This window comes from Mesoplodon bidens (genome assembly GCF_964165515.1).
Source record: "Mesoplodon bidens genome assembly, chromosome: 2".
NCBI classification, from domain to species: domain Eukaryota; kingdom Metazoa; phylum Chordata; class Mammalia; order Artiodactyla; family Ziphiidae; genus Mesoplodon; species Mesoplodon bidens.
The window spans coordinates 161472279-161499668 of record NC_138177.1 but is presented as its reverse complement, the minus strand read 5'-3'; the positions used below and the strand labels follow the sequence as shown (position 1 = coordinate 161499668).

General features: G+C 41.1%; 1 protein-coding gene across 2 annotated transcripts in view; it reads left to right on the top strand.

Annotated features, from left to right (window-relative positions):
- Window positions 1–27390, top strand: part of KPNA6 (karyopherin subunit alpha 6) — a 51760-nt gene that overhangs the window by 6583 nt on the left and 17787 nt on the right. The window contains exons 1-2 of one of the 2 annotated variants that reach the window (XM_081255707.1): window positions 1054–1148; window positions 27131–27264. In XM_081255707.1, the coding sequence (XP_081111833.1) occupies window positions 27136–27264 (129 nt within the window). In that variant the 5' untranslated portion in view covers window positions 1054–1148; window positions 27131–27135. Of the gene's footprint in view, window positions 1–1053; window positions 1149–27130; window positions 27265–27390 lie in introns of those variants that run through there. The other variant, XM_081255706.1, reaches the window with a different exon arrangement.

Genomic DNA, 27390 nt, shown 5'->3' with positions numbered 1-27390 from the left:
CTAATGCATAATAAAGGTAAGCCTTACTTATATATATGTAACATTCGTATATATTATTTATATATATATGTAACATTTGTATATGTTATTTATATACATATATGTGTGTGTTAGTTACAACATATGTGTATGTTTTTCTTCCTGTGTCCCAGTTGATTTTGTGTCGCGTACTTCGGAGACCATTATAAAATGATAAATATTTTGAGTGGAGCAGTCCGCAGTACTATGGATTTGTATAATAAGGGGGTCCACCCCGGCGTAGGGGGATCAGGGAAGGCCTTTAAGCTAATGAGAGCTGATCTATGGATAGTTGTCAGTGGCAGGGTGAAATGATTATTTCACAAGCAAAAGATTGGTAGGCTAGGTGCGTTGGTAGCATGGGGGGAATGATATTTGGACCTTATCCTGATAACAGTGAAATGCCATTGAAAGGTTTTAATCTCAGAAGTGACATGATCAAATTTATTTATTTATATTGCTTGACTGCTCTGGGAAGAATGAATTAGACTGCGATAACATTCCAACCAGGAGGTTCTTGAAGTAGTTGGTTCTTAAGTAGTGTGGTAGTCCTAGCAAGAGATGTTGATGGAGATTGAGGTAGTAACAGTGGAGAATAAGAGTTAGGAATTTGAATTAGCAGAGCTTGGTTATTGGTTTCATCTGGAGGCTGAAAGTGGTTGGGGCAGGGTGGGATTAAGCCTGACTCCTAGGCCTCTTGCCTTGAGCAGCAGAGTGGATAGTGATGCTTTTAACTGAGTTGAGTTTAAATTTGGACATTTTGAGGTATCTCTGTGACCTCCAAGGGAAGCTGTCCAAAAAACAACTGGATAGAGAAATCTGGGGCTCAAGCGTGGGGCCTGGGGATGGAGATAGAGGATTAATCATCTGTTTATATGTGGTAACTAAGACCATGGGAATCACTGATAGTGCCTATGAAAAATGTATATCATGGGAGATGGGCTGAAAAGAGAACCTCAAGTTTCATTAGCTTTAATGTGCAGGAAGAAGGGGATCAGCAGCCACAATTTGAAGAAAACAAGTAGTGATTGATGTCTCATAAACCAACGGAAAAGAGTATTTCAAGAAGAAGGAAATGGCTATCAAGATTGAGTGCTGCCAAGAGGACCAGAAAAATAAGGACTGAAGAGGTCTATTGAATTTAGCATCTTGCACTTGATCAGTGTCTTTTACAAAAACAGTTTTGATAGCATGGAAGCAGATTGGAGTGGGCTAAGAAATAAGAGAGGAGAGACAAACTGTTTCAAGAAGTTTGGAATGAAGAGAAAAGGAACAGGTTAATGAGTCTCTTATAAAGTCTAGGCAAGAGATCATGAAGATCTGAGTTAGGGTAATGGCAGTAGGAGTGGAGAAGAAGAGAGAGAGACAGTCTAGAAATAGTTAGGAAATAAAGCTGACCATTACTAGTGATTGGGGATAAGTGGAAAGGAGTTGTCAAGGGTGACTCCCAAGTTTCTGACTTGAAAAGCTGAGAAGATACTGTTACAGATCCCTAATCCCTTATATCATTGTTTCCTCAACCTTTCCATTCATTATCACCTTCCTAAGAAGGCGACATCTTTTTTCCCTAATGCATCCCTCCCATGAAATTTTAACATGCAGATATACTCTATATCTTTTTATGTACAGTAACTATGTCTGTGCTTTATACATAAAATGAGTAAGCATAAAGCTTGCCTTTTATTCAGTGCAAAGTTAAGAGTGACTAAACAAGATTTTTAGGTTAAAAGTTAAAAAGCTATTTATATTTAACTAAGTTTTATAGCTGTATTTGCTGAGTAACTTTTATTTCCTTATATAAGTTGTAATGTATCAAATTGCATATGCAAATTAGTATTTATAAACACAGAAACAGTGTAATCAGATTTTTAAAAATCATTTAAAGTTGTTCATTTTCCAGCAAAAACAAAACAATAGAAAAAAATCAGTTTCTTAAAATTATTTTTATTAAACTTTTAAACTTTTGCCTGATATGAGAAAATAACTTTTAACTAGCTGCTAGATAGTCATTCAGATATTGTTAACATTTTTCTTTTTAGCACTTGGCATAATTAATTGGGACACATTTTAATTTGTAGAATTAAATAATAAAATGTAAATTTTTAATTTAATTATCAAAACCCATGTCACACACAAAAACACTGAGGATCAAACATAAATAACATCCACAGGGCAAAACAGGCATGCTCAGGCCACCTCTTGTCATATGACTTCAAGATTCAGCCATCAGTCAAGAGAAAGTCCCCCAGTCATGGCTGTCTGTTTGCCATAGCTTTGTAGTATAGTTCTTGCATACTTTTTGTCTGCCTTTTATGAAGTCAGTGTCAATGCTGCTCATGTAATACTCAAGAAAATCCAGCAAGAAACATTAGATACTAGGGAATAGGTCTCTATTGATAAGGTTGAGCTTTGGAGGGCCACATACCATTGTAATGTCTAAGTTCTCCCCCTCCCCCATGAACCAGTTTCACCCTTTTGAGTGCATAACACCTCCAGCAGGGTCTGGGATAGAGCGCTGTATAGTCAAATAATATTAATATTTTCAGGCAAATCACTTGAATATTAATTGAGTGGGATTAATAAGGGCTATAAATAGTCTCATGTTAATTTTGTTCAGGTTTTGTTGCTAAATGTATTTTGTGTTATATATACTAAAAACCTTCTTATTTTCAGAGCTCTTTTGATTTCAGAATTCCAGATATGGGACTGTGGATAATGAAATGTATAAGGAATGTATGAGGAGCAGGTTTATGGAGATGATGACTTAAAAAAAATTTTTTTTTTAAGCATTTGAGGTGCTTATGGAACATGGATAGAATGAACCCCTTGAGTATTAGATATGCACTGCAGATGTAGATTTGAAAGTCATCAGCTTTTAAATCTTCCAAAGAAGCAATAATTGTAATGAGACGTGGTTAGAATTGCTTATCTTGGGGTGAGGTAAATGGTAGAGAACAGGCCCTTTCTAAAAACTCTGGCTCGGGACTTCCCTGGCGGTCCAGTGGTTAAGACTCCCATGTTTCCACTGCAGGGGGCACAGGTTTGATCCCTGTTTGGGGAACTAAGATCCTGCATGCCACACGACGTGGCCTAAAAAAAAAACAAAACGAAAAACTCTGGCTTATTGGTTCTTACAGCCTAGCTTTGGAGGGAATGAAGATGGAATAGAAGGATAAAGGTTAAGAGAAAGGAGCTACAGTGTTAGGAGAAAGGAAGAGGAAAAACCACCTGCTAATGGAGAGCAAGAAAATATAGTCGTCCTCTTTGACTTCTGGAATATTGCCCTCATGGGGAATTGAAGCCTTTCAAAGTAGGTGCTGAGAAGAAAAAGGAAATAACATTGATTCAGCATTTAGACCCTAGACACTTTCACGTTACCTCATCAATCATACTGGGCTATAAAGTTTATTATTCTCATTTTATAGGTAATGGAAGCAGAGACTCAAAATAGTGGGTAATTTGCCCATGGTTATTCAGTTGGGATTGGAACCAGCTCACCTGACTCCCAAATCAGTGCTCTTTCTCACTACATCATATTGGAAGGAGCTGACAAGGTTTGAGGGGCAACATTGAGTGTCTGTCCGTAGCGTGTCTAATGAGAACAGAGAGGGTTCCCTTTGTGTGGCCTCTCAGTCTGGCTCTTCTTCCCCATATTGTCCTGGGCTCCTCAGAAGATTGCATCCCAAATCTAGCTCCTCCTTTTTGAATTAATATGTACAGGTTAGAGAAATCCTGCTTTTAATTTGTCACAAGGGCTGTTAGAAAAACCCTTTCTCCTATTACCAAAGGTTGAAAGAGAGGAGCCAGTCAGAGAGATTTGTGTAATTCACCTACAGGCCATGCAGAACCCTCCTTGTCTGAAGACTGGGGATAGAGGGGTGTAATGCTGCAGAATAGGGGCCAGCAGTTCACTGTTACATCCCAGAGACAATTTGTTTGTGGGCCTTTGTATTTATACCTCTCTAGCCAAGCTGATCTTGTTCCTCAAACCAACCTTGGGCTTTCTGATCTCTAATCTTTGCTCCTGGTAAACTGCTGTCCCTCCCTACACCATTACCTTTAGAAATATTAACCATCTAGCCTTCAAAGACCACTTCAGAGCTCACCACACAGTAAAAATTGTTCTCATTTCCACTCTCTGACATCATTGCACACTGAGATTCATTATGTTTTTTGTTCTTGATGCTGTGAGACTAGACTAGGTTGTAAAGCTTCCTGAAGGCAGAAGTTTCTGCACAGTGTCTGGCACATACATTTTATTAAATGAATAATAAATCACTTGTCTATTTGAGTCAGTTTGGAGATAACCATTTGGATTTTTCTTTTCCCCTTGATTCCTTGAGCAGTGTGAGTGCTTGGGAGATATTCAGTGAATGTTTTTGCATTGACTGAAATGGAAGGTAAGCGCTTTGGTTTTCCTACTTTAAGTAATTCATTTTTTTTTTTTTTTTCTTTTTTTTTTTTTGCGGTACGCGGGCCTCTCACTGTTGTGGCCTCTCCCGTTGCGGAGCACAGGCTCCGGATGCGCAGACCCAGCGGCCATGGCTCACGGGCCCAGCCGCTCCGCGGCACATGGGATCCTCCCAGACCGGGGCACGAACCCGTATCCCCTGCATCGGCAGGCGGACTCTCAACCACTGCGCCACCAGGGAGGCCCATAAGTAATTCATTTTAGTTCCTTGTAGCACCTAGTGGTAGTGGCAGTGGGGTGTCCCTAGGAAGGTAAGAGCCTCCAGATTCTGCACAGTCTACAAGGGATATTTGGAATTTTTCTTTTGGAGAAATTGGACTGTAGCTATCCTGGGCCTCTCCTATGTCTCTCACCACCCCTTACTTCCCCATTCCTAGGTCTGAGCATTGCATTTATATATAGATTCAAGGGCCAAAAGGACTAGTAAATCCTAGGAGAGAATTAGGATTAGAGAACTTGGACTATCAGCTATCTGGTTGATGCAGTATCTCAGTGTGCCATGCTTCACTTAGGCCTTGAGCTTTGAATATATAGTTGTGTATACAGAAGATCGTTTTTCCCACATGATCTTTTAGCCAGACCTCCTGATTTATAGATTCAGCTTTGTTTCCTGGAGTGATCATTCTTCAGCCCAGTCCTGTGAGGATCTGCCAGAATATGAGCAGCCTTATTATGGCCCCATTATGGACTAATCCAGTTGTTCATAGAGAAGTCTCTCCCATTGTCCTGGTTATTGACAGTTCTGACAGGCTTACAGATAACACCCTGAGAACCTCATGCCATCAGAACTGTTTCATACTATTTCCTTGTTTGCAGTATTTCTTGGTCATAAAAAGCTCTGAGAGAAATTCCAGAAGTTTGAAAAACTATTACCAAACCTAATCCTACCTTACTAGCACGGCATTTTACTATTTACAAAGTGCTTTCATGTGTATTCTCATTTGATCTTCACTGTAACTCTGAGGTAGACAGGGCAAGGGTAGGAAAATTGAGATACAGATAAGTGACACCCAAGGCTGTACACTTGCTAAGTAGCAGACCAGAAATCAGATTGTCTGGCTTTGTAGCTCCTTTCGCTAATACCACACTATTCCAGTGTGCCTGTTGATATTCTATCCAGCACAGTGCCTTCGCTCAGCCTAAATATTTCTTTTCTTTTTTTTTTTTAAATTAATTAATTTATTTATTTCTGGCTGTGTTGGGTCTTTGTTGTTGCGCGTGGGCTTTCTCTAGTTGCAGCGAGTGGAGGCTACTCTTCATTGCGCTGGTTTCTCTTGTTGCGGAGCACGGACTCTAGGCACACGGGCTTCAGTAGTTGTGGCACGCGGGCTCAGTAGTTGTGGCTCGCGGGCTCTAGAGCGCAGGCTCAGGAGTCTTGGCGCACGGGCTTAGTTGCTCCACGACATGTGGGATTGAACCCGTGTCCCCTGCATTGGCAGGCGGATTCTTAACCACTGCACCACCAGGGAAGTCCCAATGTTAAACTTTTTCAAAAGATTTTCAAACCCTACACCAGAACAGGGAGGATTAACTCAAATGGTTGTTTTTGTTTTTCCTTTGAAGTGGCAAATAGCCTTCAAATGACTACCTAACCACTGCCAGTCCCTACAGAATTCTACTTCCATTCATATCTGTGTTGATACCTTTTTATTCATTCATTCATTCATTCATTTAGGCTGTGCCGGGTCATAGTTGTGGCACGCGGGATCTTAGTTGCAGCATGCGGACTCTTAGTTGCAGCATGCGGGATCTAGTTCCCCGACCAGGGATCGACCCCAGGCCCCCTGCATTGGGAGTGCAGAGTCTTACCCACTGTACCACCAGGGAAGTCCCTGTGTTGGTATCTTCTGATATTTGTATTCCCTATTCTTTTTTTTTTTTTTTTTTTTGTGGTACACAGGCCTCTCACCACTGTGGCCTCTCCCGCTGCGGAGCACAGGCTCCGACGTGCAGGCTCAGCAGCCATGGCTCACGGGCCCAGCTGCTCCCCAGCATGTGGGATCTTCCCAGACCGGGGCACGAACCTGTGTCCCCTGCGTCGGCAGGCGGACTCTCAACCACTGCGCCACCAGGGAAGCCCTGTATTCCCTATTCTTGGCAAGAACTGGACCACATGTCATTGACAGATTGAGTCAGGCAATGGTTAGGGTGGTAGAATCCAAGAAGAAACACTGACACACTTCTTCCAAGAAATAACAAAGGAGTCCCCTGTGGCTAGTATGCTATTGAGTAGAGTATATGTACTAGAGAGAGCTTTGGCTTTAGTCAGAAGGATCTGGATTAGAGTCTTCAAAGATCTGGATTAGAGTCTTCCACTTATTAGCTGGGTCCTTCTGCAAGTTATGCCTCAGTTTTCTCACCTCTAAAATGGGGGTTCTAGGGACTTCCCTGGTGGTGTGGTAGTTAAGAATCTGCCTGCCAGTGCAGGGGAAACGGGTTCGAGCCCTGGTCCCGGAAGATCCCCCATGCTGCAGAGCGATTAAGCCCATGCGCCACAACTACTGAGCCCACGTGCCTAGAACCTGTGCTCCGCAGCAAAGAGAAGCCACCGCAGTGAGAAGTCCGTGCACCGCAATGAAGAGTAGCCCCCACTCGCCGCAACTAGAGAAAGCCCGCGTGCAGCAACAAAGACCCAGTGCAGCCATAAACAAATAAATATTTACAAAAAAGAATTTATAAAAAATAAATAAAATGGGGGTTCTGTATGAGCTTAGACTTAAAAGCTAAGCAAATTGTTTCTAAATCGTTACCAATAAAATTTGAATTTTCCCTGGGAACATACCCTCTGCAGAGATTAGAGATTGACTTTGACATTTTTTCTTTGTTTTGTTTTTTTAGGGCACACCCTGTGGCATGCAGCATCTTAGTTCCCCAACCAGGGATCAGACCCGTGCCCCCTGCTTTGGGAGTGTGGAGTCTTAACCATTGGACCACCAGGGAAGTCCCTGACTTTGGCATTTTTGAACGAGCTTTCAAAAGGCTTTTAGTCTGGATTTAGTAGATAAAAACTTTCCACCACGGCCAGAGACTTTGGAAAGCATTCTGGACTGGGCTTGAGAAGACTGCTTCTTTTCACATCTAGCAACAAGGACACAGATGTGTGATTTTTTTGGCAGGGGCATCATGATCCTTGCCTGCCTTGGTGCCTGTCAGAGGTCTCCTAGTGGGACATGGAAATAAGTAACTTGACACAGGAAAGGAACTTATATATCACAAGAGTTTGTGAGTTTAGTAGATTGCTTCTATCATAAAAACTTTGAAGGCATCTCAATTAATGCTAAATTCATTAAGAAAGGACTTGTGTGAATCACTGGTTTATTTTGATTATCCTAATGTGCTATCGATATATATATTGCCTAAAAAGAATAAGTATGCATATGCAGAAGAATGAAGTTGGACTCCTGCCTTGCATCATATATAAAAATTAACTTAGGGCCTTCCCTGGTGGTCCAGTGGTTAAGACTCCTTGCTTCCACTGCAGGGGGTGTGGGTTCGATCCCTGGTCGGGGAAGTTCTGCATGCCGCGCGCTACAGCCAAAAAATAAATAAAATAAAACAGTAAAAATAAAATAAAATAAATTAACTTAGATCAAAAACTTAAATGTAAAGAGCTAAAACTATAAAACTCTTTTAAAAAAACATAGGAGTAAATCCTCATGACCTTGGTTGGATTAGACAACAGTTTCTTAGATATGACACTGAAAGCACAAGCAGCCTCCCACCCCCCAAAAAAAGATTAATTGGACTTAGTGAAAATTTAAAACTTTTGTGCTTCAAAGGACACCATCATGGATATTGAGAATTATGTAAGAGCTCACTCATATTGCTTTATTTTGGCTAACAGGTAGCTGACATGTCAAAATGCAAGTCAGTTTCAATAATTAAATGACTCTTGGGTGTTGCTGATCTGCATTGGTCTTTCCCCATTTTCTATGCAAATGTGTATATTCCTTTTCCAGATTTTTGGGTTTGATATTTTTATTTTGTTGAATTTATTGTAAACCACTTCAGATCTTTTGGAAAACTGAAGTTTTAAAATGTTGAATAGAATATTTGAGAGTATGTATGTGCTGTGCACTGTGCTACACATTCTTGCTCTCAAAGAGTTAATGATCTAGAAGTGAGGTGATGAGTTGTGAACTAAAACATGGCCATTGGAGGTTGTCAGTGGGAACCAGTTTGTAGTAACAGGTAAACAAAGATAAACACAGATAAAGTTGGACACCAAAGTGATAAGGACAGATTTTAATCATAATATACTATTGCAGTAGGGAAAAGTGTGAACTGATTTCAACTTTGTGCAGAGGTAACTGGGTGTTTTAAAGGAAGGATGAGGGAATGGAGGTGGGGGTGAGAGAGAGCTCAGTAAAGTCAGGGAAATGAAAAATTACAAAATGCAAGGAAGGGGGAGGTGGTCCACATGAAACTCAACTGGGTTTGCTACTGGGGCTTATTGAAGGTAGTCTCCTACCCTCCCACAGAGCCTGGGAAACAGGAACCCTATATTCAGGTGTTGGCTGAAACAGTAAATTCATTTGGCAGCCTTGAGATTTTCTCAGGCAGGCACTTTAAGGGGGGCTAGGGTCATCTAGTGATGTGACCTTGAGCTGTTAGAAACTATGTTAGTGTTTTTTGTTCAAATCTTGATGGGCCAAGGTTGAACCTAGTTGAGAAAGGACTCAGAGGAGCCTGGATAGAGTTGGTTAAGGAGAGAATCTTTGGCAAGGTGAAGATCAGTTTGCCAACCTGTTGTCTTTGGGGAATAGAAAGTTCATGGCTGACTCTAAGACCAGGTGAATGGTAATGGCATTAACTCCTAACTAGGGAACCTAGGAGAAGAAACTGGTTTAAGGAGAGAGAAAGTGAGGTGGAGATAGCCAGTATGCATTTGGAAATACACACAGGCAAAGGTTGTGACGACAGAGATTTGGTACTTAGTGTAAAAGTGGAGGTTGAAGCTAAGGGAGGTCACTTGGGAAAGGGGGCTGCTTCTGCTGAGGCCCAAAAAGGTAGAATTTTGATACACGCTGACATTGAGAGATTGGCGTTGGGAGAGGAACACAGTATGAACCCTGAGAAGGAGTGGTTAGAAAGGTGAGAGAACTGGGAGAGGGTGTTGCCTTCAGAATCATGGGTAGAGTTTCAAGAAGGCAAAGTGATCATCAGTGACAAATTAGAAAGTCAAATAGAATGAATACTGACAAGGTCACTGGATTTAGCTGTCTAAAATGTCTTTTTCTGAGCCATTTGTGTCCTGCAGTCTTTTTTTTTTTAAGTTGTTTATTTATGTGTGTGTGTGTGTGTGTGTGTGTGTGTGTCCTTACAACAGAGTGTCTCTATTCACTTTTCATACCAATTCTGGAGGAAACCTGTGCTTTCTGGGTTTCTCGGAAGAAATCTTTCTAAAATCTGCTTTTGGAAGTTCTGCTCCACTCCAGTCACAAGGAAGATTCCTTTGCTGTACGTTTCTTCCCTTACCCTACACTTACTGGCAAACACTTGTTAAGCAACTGTTACAGTTACACCTTGTGTCTGGGACAGTGTTGGTGCTCAGTAAGTATTGACTAGATATTTGAACAGTGATTCAGTCAACAAATATTTGTATATATCATAGATGCTGGGGATACAACAGAAGTTTTTGTAGAACGTACACAGGAGGAGAACAGATACAGATTGTACATCGTGTAGCGAAGGAAATAATACAGGTGTTCTGACAAAAATGGGGTAGCTTACTTTGGGTTAGTGTGACAGGGGAAGGACCTAGCAATTCTAAGAGCTAGGGAAGAGCATTGGGGACAGAAAGAAAACGGGAAATGTGAAGACTGTATCCGGAAACAGCTTGATAGTTTCCAAATACTGAGAGAGCCATTGTGACAGGAGCATATGATGACTGAGGGTAAAAAGTTGAATGAGATGAGATGAGATGAAGATATAGGCAGCGTCTTAAATTGTGAATAAGATTTTACTTCTACATGGGAGCAGTGCTATGCTCTGATTTTGTTGTGTGGTGATGGATTGGGGGTGGGTTGTCATAGTAACCAGGCAAGAGATGATAGTGACTTGGATGGGGTGAGAGAGAGGTAAATACATTCAAGATACATTCAGGATTTGTCAGTAGGTTAGATCAAAAAAGTGTGAGAAGGGAAGGAGTCAAGGATGATTTTTTTTTTAACCTAGGATTTGGATTAAGTAACTTGTAAATGCTGTTGCTCTTGGTATTGCTGGGGTGGGGGGGCGGGTGTAAGAAATTAAGTTAGTTTTGGATACGAAAGTGAAGATTTCCATAGGTAGTTGAATATATGAGTTTGGAACACAAGAGAAAGGACTGGGCTGGGGACATAAATTTGGGAGTTACGGGAATGGATGAAATCACCTCGAGAGAGTGAAGATAGAAACCAGTATGTAGATATAGGGAAGAGGAGCCATCAAGAGAGACTGAGAAGATTAGATGAGGTTGGCAGTGGTGTCAAGAAAACTGAGTGTTTTGAGAGAAGGGATTAATAACTACTATTGAGGAGTTAAGAAGAGGACAGAAATTTCTATCCGTTAGATAAGGCGATGTGGAGGTTATCGGTGACCTTGATAAAAGCAGTTTCTTTGGAGTAGAAGGAATGGAAGTCAGATTTGAAGAGTTAGAGTGAAACAGCACACAGAGATGCAACAGTATTGGCAATGCCTATTTTTTAAAGTTGGTTATTTCATTATGTTATTATATCTTACACATAAAATGTGTAATAGTCAAGAAACATGTCACATTAATTTTATGTGAATGGAGACTTAGGGTACATAGATGACTTTCAAGAAGAGAGATCTGATTACCGTCAAATTTAGTATCATCTGGGCAACCTGCCATTAGATGCCTCCTGATGTGATGTAGTATGAAGCACAGGACATCACCTATATGTATTCTTGCCAAAAGTATATTTTTAACCTGAATCTGTTATAGCCTCTAGACCCAACTTCCATTTTGCAGGAAACACACAGGATAGGGGTATAAATTAATGGCACAAAACTAGAATGTGGGGCATTCTTTAAGACATTAAGGCATTCTTCAGAGAGTCAATATGACAAGTAAATAAAAGGGTTGGGGAAAGGAGGGCAGGGACATTGTAGATTAAAAGTGACCAAATGTTGGAATAATGATGCAATTTAAAAAATGTTTTTATTGTTTGGAGTTACATTCTGAAATATATGTTGTTGGAATGATATGCCAGGAATTTGCTTAAATAATACAGGGTCTGTGAGTAGATGGAAGCGTAGATGAATGGCAGCTAATTGATTATTGAATCTGAATGATTGTTGCATTGAGTTTCATTTTATTTACTATTCTGTCTACTTTTGTATATATTTGACATTTTTCATAATAGAATGTTAAATAGAAGGCGAAATACAGTGGCTGAAACTTGACTAGATTCTGATTTGGGCGAAAAAAACTAGCTATAAAAGCCATTTGAAGTAAGGAAATTTGCATATGGACTAGATAATAGGTGTTTCATTAATTTTCTTAGGTTTGAAATGGTATTGTAGTTATATAAGAAGGTCCTTATTATGAGACAATTACTAAAGTAATTAGGGTGCAGTGCCAAGTCATGACATTTGCAACTTTGTTTAAATAATTCATAATAAAGAGGGCAGGTAGTCCTCTTTAATTAAAAAAACTATTTTTCTGCTGAAAAAATAGTTTTCCTATTCATTAGAACAGAAAAATAGGGCAGTAGCTTGGGAGGGCAGGTAGTCAATGAAAAGATTCCGTGTCTGGCTGATTCTCAGTATGAAGAATTGGTAGGTGGTGAGATTCCTGGAACTAGTCCTACATTGCTGATTTTAGCTAACAAAGTTATAAATCAATAGTGTCAAATCTGTTGTATACCTGAAACTTTTATAATATTGTATATCAACTATACCTCAATTTAAAAATTTTAAATGTACCAAAATTTTGCTGTCAACTTTGTATGCATTCACAGTAGTTATCTACCAGGTGGACCAGCAAGAAGACAGGCAAAATTTAAGGCAGGCTTTGTTGTCATCTTTGATAAGAAACTCAGCCATGTAAGTTTTAGAAGAACATCTTTGAAAATGATTGCATTTATTAGTCTCTGTATCTGTCACTTGTGTATTGTGTGTTATCTTCCTACCCTTCCAATCCGAGCATCATAGCTGGTTTCATCCACTTTGGAGGAATTTTGATTTAATTAATTCTGATGGTATGGGTGTTCACAAAGGGTCAGATATACTTCAGTTTTGTGGTTGGTTGGATTTCTGGTCTAGGACGAGAACTCACTGCAAAAGAAAAACCTGTATTATGAGGTTGAATTCCTAAAAAGTCAGATATGGTGGGTGGAGGGGGGAATCTCTTAGACAAACGTCTTTGGTACTAGTTTTTTTTTAAGATTTATTTATTATTTATTGATTTATTGATTTTATTTATTTTTGGCTGTGTCAGGTCTTAGTTGTGGCATGCGGGATCTTCGTAGAGGCATGCGGGATCTTTCATTGTGGCTCGTGGGCTCTTCATTGTGGTGCACGGGCTACTCTCTAGTTGCGGCGTGTGGGTTTTCTCTCTCTAGTAGTGGTACGCAGGCTCCAGAGGGCCTGGGCTGTGTAGTTTGCAGCACGCGGGCTCTAGTTGAGGCGCACGAGCTCAGTGGTGTGGCGCGCGGGCTTAGTTGCCCCGCGGTGTGTGGGATCGTAGTTCCCTGACCAGGGATCGAACCCAAGTCCCTTGCATTGCAAGGAGGATTCTTTACCGCTGGACCACCAGGGAAGTCCCAGTACTAGTTTTCAGTTGCTTCTGGTTCTTATGCACTAATTAGAAAATTGATTGCCAGTAACTGTTTGGGTTTTTTTATGTTATTTCATTTTTTTTAACAAGATAAAAATTTAATGAAAATTAGTCAGTAGTCAGTAATTCTTAAGTTAAAATGACTGTGAGTAAATAGATCAAGATGGATAGAATCTAGTCTAAAGGCAGGAGCCCAGGAGCCAAATTGAATAGAATTTTGTGTCTTATCAGAGAATGAAAAGAAGTTGTTCTCCGAGGTTAGATGAAAAGAGAAGGCCTATGGAATTACAGGGTCTAGATCTCAGTCCCAGCTTCACAACTTGATAGCTAAATGATCTTGTGCAAGTCACAGTACCTCTGAACCTGGTTCCCTAGCTGTTAAGTGGATATGCTCCTAATTGACTAATCTTTCTCATTGTTGTAGAGGTCAGCTAGATCTTGTGTATGAAAACATTTTTTAAAAAGGGAGGGCTTCCCTGGTGGCGCAGGGGTTGAGTCCGCCTGCCGATGCAGGGGATACGGGTTCGTGCCCTGGTCCAGGAAAATCCCACATGCCGCGGAGCGGCTGGGCCCGTGAGCCATGGCCGCTGAGCCTGCGCGTCCGGAGCCTGTGCTCCGCAACGGGAGAGGCCACAACAGTGAGAGGCCCGCCTACCGCAAAAAAAAAAAAAAAAAAAAAGAAAGCATGGTGCTGGGGTTTATGTAATTATTGTCCTCAAACCAAGGGCTGTTTAACAGCTGATTTCACCCTAGCCCTTGTTAAAATTAAATTTTGTTTGGCTGGCACAATGTTATGAAAGTTGAGTGTGAGCGCAATCCCTGTTGTCCTATTATAACTGTCCCGTTAAAAATCATTAACTGGGCTTCCCTGGTGGCGCAGTGGTTGAGAGTCTGCCTGCCAATGCAGGGGACACGGGTTCGTGCCCCAGTCCGGGAAGATCCCACATGCCGTGGAGCGGCTAGGCCCGTGAGCCATGGCCGCTGAGCCTGTGCGTCCGGAGCCTGTGCTCCAGAACAGGAGAGGCCACAACAGTGAGATGGCCGCATACCGCAAAAAAAAAAAAAAAAAAAAAAAAAATCATTAACTTCAGGACACCCCTGGTGGTCCAGTGGTAAAGAATCCGCTTTACAATGCAGGGGACACGGGTTTGACCCCTGGTCAGGGAACTAAGATCCCACAGGCTGCAGGGCATCTAAGCCTGCACGCCTCAACTAGAGAGCCCGCGTGCCCTGGGGCCTGCACACCACAACTAGAGAAGAGGAAACCCGCACACCACAACTAGAGAGAAGCCCGTGCACCACAACGAAGATCCCACGTGCTGCAACTAAGACCTGACGCAGCCCAAAATAAATTAAATAAATAAATAATAAATCTCAAAAAAAAAAAATCATTAACTTCTTGGGAATTCCCTGGCGGTCCAGTGGTTAGGACCCAGCACTTTCACTTACGTGGCCTGGGTTCAATCCCTGGTCCGGGAACTAGGATCCCACAGTGAAGCACAGCCAAAAAAAAAAAAACCATTAACCTCTTTACCTTTTAAGGCATCTGAGTTTGTGGTTAACTGAAATTCTGGAATGGGAGCAGATTTGTTTATTGGTAACAGAGCAGTCCCCAACCCAGAATTCTGATGGATTTCCTGTTGTGCTCCCTTTGGCAGCACATATATTGATGGATTTGCTGTTACCAATTGCTTCCCTTTTCAGGAAATGAAAAGAACCTGGAGTTTGGGACCAACTAGATCAGGGTTGACTTATTAGCTTCCTGGCTTGTCACTTACCCTCTGTGTCTCAATTTTCTTGACTGTAAAATGGATTCTCAGGATTGTTGTGAAGATTGGAGATTATATCTACAGAGAGATTCTATATCCCAGTACACTCTTAGCTCTTCCTTTTTAATTAACTGGCATGTGGCCAATGTTTTAACTCAGGCATCTTACACTGATGCACATTTGGTAGAAAATTCCTAGTGAGAAGTAAGAGAGGCCGGCTGAAAAAAGCCATTTCACTCTGGGAGGAATCAGTTTTCTTACATTCCTGAAGTAAGAGGCATTAAGTTTAGCTCGTTTTCTGTGCCTGGGAAGGTACATTTTATTAGAAACTTGCCCTCTGCAAAGAGGAGCCCCCACTCAGTTTAGCACCAGGACAAGAGAATTTATTTGTTTGTTTATTTGTTTATTTATTTGCCACACCATGCGGCTTGTGGGATCTTAGTTCCGGACCGGGGATTGAACCTGGGCCCTTGGCAGTGAAAGTGTGGAGTCCTAACCACTGGACTGCCAGGGGATTCCCCTGAGAAATAATTTTAAAAGGCTGACTGACTGCTTCATGGTGTTAAATACAGACCATGAATGTAAGACTTTGGTTTGCAGAGTCCTAGAGCCAGCAGCTGTCGTAATATCATTCCCATCCCATACACAGGAAAGCTGGCTATATGTAGTATGCCTTTTTCTAAGAAAATGTGCATAATTTAAAAAATTTTATGAATCTTAAAATTTTAAACATACCATTGATTAAATGGAATACTGCAGTAATCTAGCTATTCCCTTAGTGTGTGACTTGAGACTCAGGTTATTCATCTATCAATTAGGGCCTGTATTAATTTGCTAAGACTGCATAACAAGGTACCACAGACTGGGTGGCTTAAACAACAAAAATTTATTCTCTCATAGTTCTGGAGGCTAGAAATCCAAGATCAAGATGTTAGCAGGGTTGGCTTCTTCTGAGACATCTCTCTTTGGTTTACAAATGGCTGTTTTCATGTTCACATGGTGTTGTCCCTCTAAGTGCATCTGTATCTTAATCTTCTCTTATATGGGCACTCGTCATATTGGATTACGCCTTACTCCAGTATCCTCATTTAACTGTAATCATCTTTTTAAAGACGCTATCTCCAAATATAGTCACATTTTGGGGTATTAGGGTTTAAGACTTCAACATATGAATTGGTGGGGGATGGAGTACAATTCAGGCCATAACAGGGTCCGTACTTATTTTGTATTTTTATTGCGAGTCCCTTGGTTCTCAAAGCTTAGAAAATGCAAGGCAACATTAGCTAGTTATTTCCTAGAAATGAGAGGTACAACTTCAGGGACCTATTCACTTTGAGAGAGTTCCTTGACTAAGAAAACTCAAAGGCTACCTGAGACAGTCAGATGCTTGAAAAGGTATTGATATATTTGTATTGTGGATTTCTTGATCTGGGCTCAGCAAGTAAGGGAGAGCATGATGAAAAAAGCCCTCTGCCTGATAGTCCCTGAATGAGAGTCCAGCATTCCTTTGGTTGCTGATTCCAGATGTGCTTCTGCAAATGTTCCTCCTTCCAATCTAACCTCCTGCTTGGCTTCTCCAGTGAAGTCATAAGCACATATTTGTGATGGTTTCTTGTCACCATGGTGACTAAAGAAGTACAGCCTGGTTCTCCTTCCAGCTTCACTGTCAGCTCTTCTTGAAGGAAGAGAGCCCTCTGGGAGAGTCCAGGCTCAGAGTCATGAAAAACCATGTCAGGTAATGGGCGAGAGCAGTCCACAGTGCTGCCTTTAGAAATTTGTCCTGTGCCTATTTGTTTCCAGGCATAGGGGTAATCAGGGACCCCAGAGGGAGGCCACTGCAGCCCCCTAGAACTTTTAAACAGTAAATGGACTTGGGCTTTGCCAAGTGGATGTGTAAACTTGCACCTTGTAAGACCCTGCTGCTGCTATTGGTTTGCCTAGCTACTTTCCAGAATGAACAGAGGCACTTTCTCTGAAGTTTCATTTCCTTATTTCAGCTCTCTCCTCAACTTCCATTCTATATCTCTTTTTCACTCAGATTCTCTTAATAGACTACTTTTCCCCCTCACATTTATGTACTTTCTTATTCCATTTGTGTCCTCAAGGTGATCTCCTGCTTGAAGAACCAGCCCCAATCTTGCCTTTGGGAGCTTTCTTTTTAAACTCTCATCATGATCACCCCAACCACTCCAGAAAAGAGGCAATATTAGAGTTAATTATCCCTTGTGTGCCTATAAAACTTATTTTTCATCCCTTTGGCAATACTTTTATTAACTGTTTCAGATGAGAAATTTAGAGGATGAGAAATGCCTATAAAGGGAGAAAGAACCAAGTTGGTAATGCTTCCTCTACTCATACTTCAACATTATCACCTTCACTTTTATCAGTTTTTTAAAATAATGAGATTGTTTTTAAAATGTAAATATTGAGTAAGGTATGATAAAGTCACTGAGGCCACAGGAGGAAACAAGAATGAGGTTTGTAAGGAAGAAGTTTATTATACTCACAGGTCTGGCTGGGGTGGGGTGGTCAGGGGGTGGGAAGTGGGTCACCACTGGCCACACAGGGTAACAGAGGAAGACACCAGGGTGGTCAGGAGGCAGAAGGAGCAGGAGCAAGCAGAAGGTTTAGGCCAGAGCCTGGAGTTTCAGAGGGAAAGTGAAGTCAGGGCAGAGTAAACAGTTTAGGACTGGCTAATTTGAATAATTCTGGAGGGCTTTGGGCTATGAGAGTAGTCTCTAGTTGCCTACTACTTTTTGGGCCCTGGGATGATTGAAGCACTGGAATATTGCCTCCTGGGTGTACAGGCAAGATAAAGTAGATATGTCTCTGGATTGGTTCCTTTGCAAAGGCATGCTCTTAAGCGCGATTGTTATCTGTGGGAGTTAGCTAGCCATGGGAGTGGCAGTCTCTCCTGGGTTTGTAAGGCCCCAAGTGCCAGAACATCAGGAACACAGAAAATAAGAAAATATAGTTAATATAATTGGCCCTGTGATGAATGAATGCAAATAAACAAATACAGAATGTTAAAAAAAAAAAAAGTTAAAACCGGGATTGTATGTTAGATTTAAATGGAGGACATATGCTGCAATTAAAAAGTCTTTTGTGGTAAAATATAATTCACCATTTTGACCATTATTATTTATATATATATATATATATATATATATATATTTATTTATTTATTTTTGGCTGCGTTGGGTCTTCATTGCTGTGCACGGGCTTTCTCTAGTTGCGGTGAGCAGGGGCTACTCTTCCTTGGGTGTGCAGGCTTCTCATTGCGGTGGCTTCTCTTGTTGTGGAGCATGGACTCTAGGCATGCAGGCTTCAGTAGTTGTGGCACGTGGGCTCAGTAGTTGTGGCTTGCGAGCTGTAGAGTGCAGGCTCAGTAGTTGTGGTGCATGGGCTCAGTTGCTCCGCGGCATGTGGGATCTTCCCGGACCAGGGCTCGAACCCTTGTTCCCTGCATTGGCAGGCGGATTCTTAACCACTGTGCCACCACGGAAGTCCCACCCCTGTGTTTTATTCTAAGAGTTTTATAGTCTTAGCTTGTTTATTTAGGTTGTTGATCTATTTTGAGTTTTTTTTTTTTTTTTTTTTTAATTATTTTTATTTATTTATTTATGGCTGTGTTGGGTCTTCGTTTCTGTGCGAGGGCTTTCTCCAGTTGTGGCAAGTGGGGGCCACTCTTCATTGCAGTGCGCGGGCCTCTCACTATTGCGGCCTCTCTTGTTGCGGAGCACAGGCTCCAGACGCGCAGGCTCAGTAGTTGTGGCTCACGGGCCTAGTTGCTCCGCGGCATGTGGGAATCTTCCCAGACCAGGGCTCGAACCTGTGTCCCCTGCATTGGCAGGCAGACTCTCAACCACTGCACCACCAGGGAAGCCCTATTTTGAGTTTTATGTATGGTGTAAGCTAGGGATCTAACTTCATTCTTTTGGATCTGAACATTTAGTTGTCCCAGCACCTTTTGTTGAAGAGACTATTCTTACTCCATTGAATGGACTTGACATCTTGTCAAAGATCAGTTGGCTGGCTGTGGATGTGTGAGTTTATTTCTGGACTCTGTTCTATTCTGTCAATTCTTTTTTTCTTTTCTTTTCTATCAATTATATTCCATTGATCTATATGTTTATCCTTATGCCAGTACCACACAGTTTTGATTACTATAGCTTTGTAGTGAGTTATGAAATCAGGAAGTGTGAGTTCTCCGACTTTATTATTTAAGAGTCTGTAGTTTCCACATATTTGTGAATTTTCTAGTTTCCTTCTGTTATTTATTTCTAGCTTCATTCCATGTGGTGAAGGAAGATAATTTGTCTGATTTCAATCTTTTAGAATCTGTTGAGACTATGGCTTAACACGGTCTGTCTTGGAGAACGTTCCATGCACACTTGAGAAGCCGTTTCCTGCTGTTGTTGGGTGGGAGTGTTCTATATGTCTTTTGGGTCTACCTGATTTATAATGTTAAAGACTTCTATTTCCTTATTGATATTCTGTCTAGGTTCTATTCATTATTGAAAGTGGTGTATTGAAGTCTCCAAATGTTACTGTAGAACTGTTTTTCCCTTCACTTCTGTCAGTGTTTGCTTTATATATTTTGGTGCTCTAGGTGGTGCATTTATAATTGTTATATCTTCTTGATGAATTGACACTTTTATCAGTATGTAATGTCCTCCTTTGACTCTTGTAACAGTTTTTGACTTAAAATTTTTTATCTGATAGTAGTATAGCCATCCCAGCTCTCTTTTGGTTACCATTTGCATAAATATCTTTTTTAATCCATTTACTTTCAGCTTGTTTGCATTTTGGGATATACAGTAAGTCTTTGCAGACAGCATATAGTTGGATCATGTTTTTTTAATCCTCTGCCAATCTCTGCCTTTTGACTGGAGAGTTTAATCCATTTAAGTATAATGTAATTACTCAGGAGTTCCCTGGTGGTCCAGTGGTTAGGACTCTGTGCTTCCACTGCTGGGGGCCCAGGTTTGATTCCTGGTTGAGGAACTAAGATTCCTGAACCACATGGCACAGCCAAAAAAAAAAAAAATGTATAATGTAATTACTGGTAAGGAAGGACTTCTGCCATTTTGTTCTTTTTTTCTGTATGTCTTAGGCTTTTTTTTTTTTTGCGGTACGCGGGCCTCTTGCTGTTGTGGCCTCTCCCATTGCGGAGCACATGCTCCGGACGCGCAGGCTCAGCGTCCATGGCTCACGGGCCCAGCCGCTCCGCGGCATGTGGGATCTTCCCGGACCGGGGCACGAACCCGTGTCCCCTGCATCGGCAGGCGGACTCCCAACCACTGCGCCACCAGGGAAGCCCGTCTTAGGCTTTTTTTCTCCCTTTCTTCCTCTATTACTGCCTTTTGTATTTAGTTGGTTTCTTGTAGTGAATTGTTTTCATTCCCTTCTCATTTCCTTTGTGTATATTTTTAATTTTTATTTTGTGTGTGTATATGTATTTATATATAGAGATTGTGGTTACCATGGGGATTACATTTAACATCCCAAATTTATAACAATGTAGTTTGGATTGATACCAACTTAACTTCAGGAGCATACAAAAACTTTGTTCCTGTACAGCTCCAATCCCCTCTTTATGTTGTTGCTGTCACAGATTATATCTTTATATATTGTATGCCCAATAGCATCGGTTTATAATTATTTTATATGTTTTTCTTTTAAATCATGTAGGAAATAAAAAGTGGCATTACAAACCAAAAATCCTATAGTACTGGCTTTTGTATTTCCCCATGTAGTTAACCTTTACTGGCTTCAAGTTACTGTGTAGTGTCCTTTCATTTCCTTTCATTTTCAACTTGAAGGACTCCCTTCTAGCATTTCTTATAGAGCAAGTCTAGTGGTTAACAAACTCTCTCAGCTTTTATCTGAGAATGTCTTAGTTTCTCCCTTGTTTTTGAAGGACAGTTTTGTCAGATACAGAATTCTTTGACAGTTTTTTCTTCTAGCACTTTAAAAATCTCAGTGCCTTCTGGACTTCATGGTTTGTGATGAGAAGTTGGCTTATATGTGATGAGTCACTTCTTCCTTACTGCTTTCAAGATTTTCTTTTTGTCTTTGGCTCTCAACAGTTTGATTATGTATCTAGATGTGGGTCTGAATTTTTCTCATGATTAATTGGGTATCTTTATGTGTACATTCATGTCTTATATTAAATTTAGGAAAATTTCTGCCATTATTTCTTCAGAATTCTTTTTCCCTTTCCCTCCCATTTCTTTGACTCCCTAAATGCATATATTGTGATTTGCTTGTTGGAGTTCCATGGACCCTTAGGTTCTGTTCACTTTTCTTCATTCTTCTTCCCTTTCTGCTCAGACTGCATAATTTCAATTTTCTTGTCTTCAAGCCTGCTACTTCTGTCTGTTGCCTGCTCAGATCTGCTGTTGAACCCCTCTAGTGAATTCTTCATTTCAGTTATTATACTTTTCAACTCTAGAACTTCTCTTTGGTTCCTTTCCTTTTCTTTTCTTTTTTTTCTTTTTTTTTTTGCGATACGTGGGCCTCTCACTGTTGTGGCCTCTCCCGCCGCGGAGCACAGGCTCCGGACACGCAGGCCCAGAGGCCATGGCTCACGGGCCCACCTGCTCCGCGGCATGTGGGATCTTCCCAGACCGGGGCACGAACCCGTGTCCCCTGCATTGGCAGGCAGACTCTCAACCACTGCGCCACCAGGGAAGCCCCCATGGTTCCTTTTCTATTGTTGATATTCTTATTTTGTTCAGCATTGTTTTCCTGATTTCCTTTAGTTGTTTGTCCATATTTTCCCCTTAACTCTTGGAGTGTATTTAAGACAGTTGTTTGAAAGTCTTTGTCTTAGTTTGTCCAGTGTCTGGGCTTCCTCAGGGAAAGTTTCTGTCCATTTATTTTGTGCCTTTGAATGGACCATACTTCCCTCTTTCCTTGTATGCCTTGTAATTTTTTTTAAATTAAAAACTGGACATTTGAATATTATAATGTTGTAACTCTGGAAATGAGTTTGTTTTCTATTTGTCATATGTTCTTGGTTCTTTTTTCCCTCTTTACCTGATTTCTTTTGGATTATTTTTTATAATTCTCATTTTATCTTCTTAGGTTTAAGGAAATTTTTTTAATGGAAAAGTTATTGTATATGTACCTACTTCTTACCATTTCTAGTATTCTTCCTTTTGTGAAGATCTGAGTTACCTTCTGGTATCATTTCCTTTCTGTTTGAACAACTTTAGCATTTCTTTAGTGCAGGTCTGCTAGAGACAGTCTCAGCTTTTGTCTGAAAAAGTCTATTTCACTTTCATTTTTGAAAGTGTTTTCATTGGGCATAGAATTCTAGTTTGGCAGTTTTTTTCAGTACAGTTAATGATGTTATTTCATTATCTTCTATTTTATTTTATTTTTTATTGAAGTATAGTTAATTTACAATGTGTTAGTTTCAAGTGTAGAGCAAAGTGATTCAGTTATACATATATATATATATATGTATATTTTTTCTCAGATTCTTTTCCATTATAGGTTACTACAAAATACTGAGTGTAGTGCACTGTGCTATACAGTGAACTACAGGTCTTTGTTGTGTACCTACTTTATATATAGTAATATGTGTATGTTAATCCCAAACTCCTAATTTATCTCTCCCCCACCTCCCTCTAATATTATTTAGAATTTTTGTATCTTTGTTCATAAGTGATATAGGAAAAGTATAGGACCTTCTCATATTACCCTTCTTTGGTATTGTTATCAAAAGAATGTCCTTTCCGGTACTTCCCTGGTGGCACAGTGGTTAAGAATATGCTTGCCAGTGCAGGGGATACAGGTTCGATCCCTGATCCAGGAAGATCCCACATGCCGTGGAGCAATTAAGCCCACAACTAAGGAGCCCGCCTGCCACAACTACTGAAGCCCGCGCGCCTAGAGCCCATGCTCCACAACAAGAGAAGCCACTGCAGTGAGAAGCCCGTGCACTGCAACAAAGAGTAGCCCCCGCTCACCGCAACTAGAGAAAGCCCACGTGCAGCAACGGAGACCGAACACAGCCAAAAATAAATAAAATAAATAAATTTATGGAAAAAAAAGAAAGCCCAGGACTTCCCTGGTGGCGCAGTGTTTAAGAATCCACCTGCCAATGCAGGGCACAGGGGTTCAAGCCCTGGTCTGGGAAGATCCCATGTGCTGCGGAGCAACTAAGCCCATGCGCCACAACTACTGAGCCTGCGCTCTAGAGCCCACGAGCTACAACTACTGAGCCCACGTGCTACAACTACTGAAGCCCGCGCACCTAGAGCCCATGCTCCGCAACAAGAGAAGCCACCGCAGTGAGAAGCCCGCACACCGCAACAAAGAATAGCCCCCGTTCACCGCAACTAGGGAAAGCCCATGTGCAGCAACGAAGACCCAACACTGCCAAAAATTAATTGATTAATTAATTAATTAAAAATAGAATCCAGGGCTTCCCTGGTGGCGCAGTGGTTGAGAGTCCGCCTGCCGATGCAGGGGATATGGGATCGTGCCCCGGTCCGAGAAGATCCCACATGCCGCGGAGCGGCTGGGCCCGTGAGCCATGGCCGCTGAGCCTGCGTGTCCAGAGCCTGTGCTCCGCAGCGGGAGAGGCCACAACAGTGAGAGGTCTGCGCACCACAAAAAAAAAAAAAAAAAAAAAAAATAGAATCCACCTGCCAATGCAGGGGACACAGGTTTGAGCCCTGGGCCCCAGTCCGGGAAGATCCCACATGCCACGGAGCACCTAAGCCCATGTGCCACAACTACTGAGCCTGAGCTCTAGAGCCTGCGAGCCACAACTACTAAAGCCCACGCGCCTAGGAGCCCGTGCTATGCAACAAGGGAAGCCACTGCAATGAGAAGCCCGCACACCGCAATGAAGAGTAGCCCCTGCTCACCACAACTAGAGAAAGCTCGCGCACAGCAACGAAGACCCAGTGCAGCCAAAAATAAATAAATAAATAAGTAAATTTATTTTTTTAAAAACCTCATTTGTAAAACAACTTAAACCTGGCATTTTCTTTTTTTTTTTCTTTTTTTTTTTTTCCGTACGTGGGCCTCTCACTGCTGTGGCCTCTCCCGTTGCGGAGCACAGGCTCTGGACGCGCAGGCTCAGCGGCCATGGCTCACGGGCCCAGCCGCTCCGTGGCATGTGGGATCTTCCCAGACTGGGGCATGAACCCATGTCGCCTGCATCGGCAGGCAGACTCTCAACCACTGCGCCACCAGGGAAGCCCCTGGCATTTTCTTTGTGGGAATATTCTTTAGTGCTGATTCAGTATATTTAATGGTTATAAGGCTAGTCACATTCTGTTTGAGTCACTTTTGGCAAGTTATATTATTCTAGGAATTTGTCTTTTCAGACATGTTAGCTAGCATAAAGTTGCTCATATTCGCTTTTCAATCTTAGTTAGCTAACATTATTTGTGTCCTCTTTTGTTCTTGAGAAATCTCACCAGAGACTTGACTATTTTTCATCTTTTGAAAGTTCCCAGTTTTGCCTTGTTGGTTCTCTCTGCTGTATGATTTCTCTCTCCTTTCTTTTTTTTCCCCTAACCTGTGTACCTAAGTCATTAATGTTCAGACTTTGTGTTAACTTCCTAAAGCTTATACACACACAAATAATCAAATTTCAGGTATATGAAACACCGGCATGTAAAGGGCAAGCTTTAAAACTTTCAGAAGACGTGAGAGTGTATCTTTCTGACCTTGAGAGTGTGAAAGGATTTATTAAACAAGACACACAGAAAAAGCTAAGTATTAAAGAAAAATTTAACTACATTATAATTAAGAACTCCATAAAGTGAAAATTGCAAAAACTGAAAAGATACAAACTCCTAAAAGATATTTGTAATACAAATAACTAACAAATGGTTAATAACTAGAATATCTAAAGAACTATAAATCAATAAGCAAAGAACAAGTAATTCAATAGAAAAATATTCTAAGTACCATAAACAGACATTTTTCACAGAAAGGGAAACATGGCTAATAAACATAAAATCTAACCCTATTAGTAATGCAAATCATTATCCCGGTGAAGTACCTTATACTCATTAGATTGGCAAAAGTGATAATTCTGAGTAATAGGATATACATCAGTGGGAACCTGGTACGTATTGCTGAGCTAGTGTGAACTGGCATCACATTGGAAGGCAACGTGGTACTATCTGGTGAAGTTTAACATTCACTTGCCTAAACCCAGCAATTCATTCCTTAGAGCAGCGGTTCTCAAAGTGTGATCTGCAGACTATTTCAGAGGGTCTGGGAAGTGAAGACTAAGATGTTATTTGCCAACTCAAAATAGATTAAAGACTTAATTGTAAGACCTGAAACTGTTAAAACTCCTAGAAGAAAACACAGGAAAAAAGACCTTGGTCTTGGCAATGATTTTTTTGGGTATGACACCAAAAGCACAAGCAACAAAAGCAAAAATAAATAAGTAGGATCACATAAATGAGAAAGCTTGAACTAGAAAACTTAAAAGCTTCTGTACAGCAAAAGAAATGGTCAACAAAGTGAAAAGGCAGCCTATGGGAGAAAATATTTGCTAACCATATATCTGATAAGGGATTAATATCCAAAATATATAAGGAACTCACACAATTCAATAGCAAAAAAAATAATAATAATAATGCAATTAAAAATGGGCAAAGAACCTGAATAGACACTTTTACAAAGCAAACGTATAAATGGCCAACAGGTTCATGAAAAAGATGCTCAACATCACTAATAATCAGGGAAATGCAAATAAATTATAATGTGTTTATACAGTAAAATAATATGACATAGGAAAAATTAAAGAAATACAGCTCCATGCAGAAACATGGGTGAATCTTAAAAACCCAGTGGAGGGGGCTTCCCTGGTGGCACAGTGGTTGAGAATCTGCCTGCCGATGCAGGGGACATGGGTTCGTGCCCCAGTCTGGGAAGATCCCACATGCCACGGAGCGGCTAGGCCCGTGGGCCATGGCCGCTGAGCCTGCACGTCCGGAGCCTGTGCTCTGCAACGGGAGAGGCCACAACAGTGAGAGGCCCGCGTACTGCAAAAAAACAAAACAACAACAAAAAAAAAACAGTGAAGGAGCGACAGTTCTCAGTAGACTAAACATAGTATGATATAATATTTAGGGGTAAACATATATGTGATTAATAAAAACAAAAAAAGCAAAGATAATGACAATTCATCATAGCAGTTTTCTTTTGGCTGGAGTTGGAGTGGGGATGGAGGGGCCTGGGATAGGGGAGGACCCTACTACTAGATTCAGGCATATTAATAATCTAGTTCTTAAGTTTAGTGGTGAGTTGACAGATGCTCATTGTATTATTTTGCTTCGTAACTTTACATTATGTTTCATTTTTTTGTATGTAGCAAATATTACAGAATAAAATTTTAAATTTCTTTAAAATATAGATGGGTGGCCACATGAGTTATTTAAAAAAAATACATGGTATTCCACTGAATTGGGTACACTATAACGTATATCACCTGGGTAGGTTAAATATATTTGAGTTTATTGGGCAAGTCATACAACTTTTCTGTCTTGTCATAGAAGTGATCATAGCTTGTGAGCATTTACCATATGCCTGTTGTTCTAAATAGTACTTTGCATGTATTAAGCTATATAATCCTTCTGACAACTCCATTTTCATGTATTAAGCTATATAATCCTTCTAACAGCTCTATGAAATAGGAATTATTATATCCCTATTTTAAAGATGAGCTCCTGAGGCATAGAGGTTAAAGCAACTTGTTGAAAGTTGCACAGCTAAGAATTAGAAGAGCCGGTATTTGAACCCACACAATCTGCCTCCAGGGCCTACACCTTTTAAGTCCTCTGCTTATATCAATTGCTATAATAGCACTTACTTAATAAGTTTGTTATGATTAAAGGAGACTGTGTTGTTTGTGTTGTGTTGTTGTTTGTGTGGGGGTGGTACTAGGGATGTCAGGTGCAGTTACTGAGATTATTAGGCCTCCTTGGGAACCTGTGAGTCCCCCTGAGAAGGGGCGAGTGGGTAGGGAAAGAAGCCAGTGAGAAGGAAATGCTGTCCTCCTAAGAGCCTTTGCCAATATGTTTGTATCTTCCCTTCTTCCAGAGACCATGGCGAGCCCAGGGAAAGACAATTATCGAATGAAGAGCTATAAGAACAATGCCCTAAACCCTGAGGAAATGAGGCGAAGAAGAGAGGAGGAGGGCATTCAGCTCCGGAAGCAGAAACGGGAGCAACAAGTGGGTTAGCCCAAGTATTCTCAAACGTGCTCTTCAGGGAGGCAGGCCAGCCACCATGGTTGACCTCCACCTTGCACTCTCACTTTCCTCTTGGGAAAGTAGCTTATCTCTGTGGGCCGCTCCTCC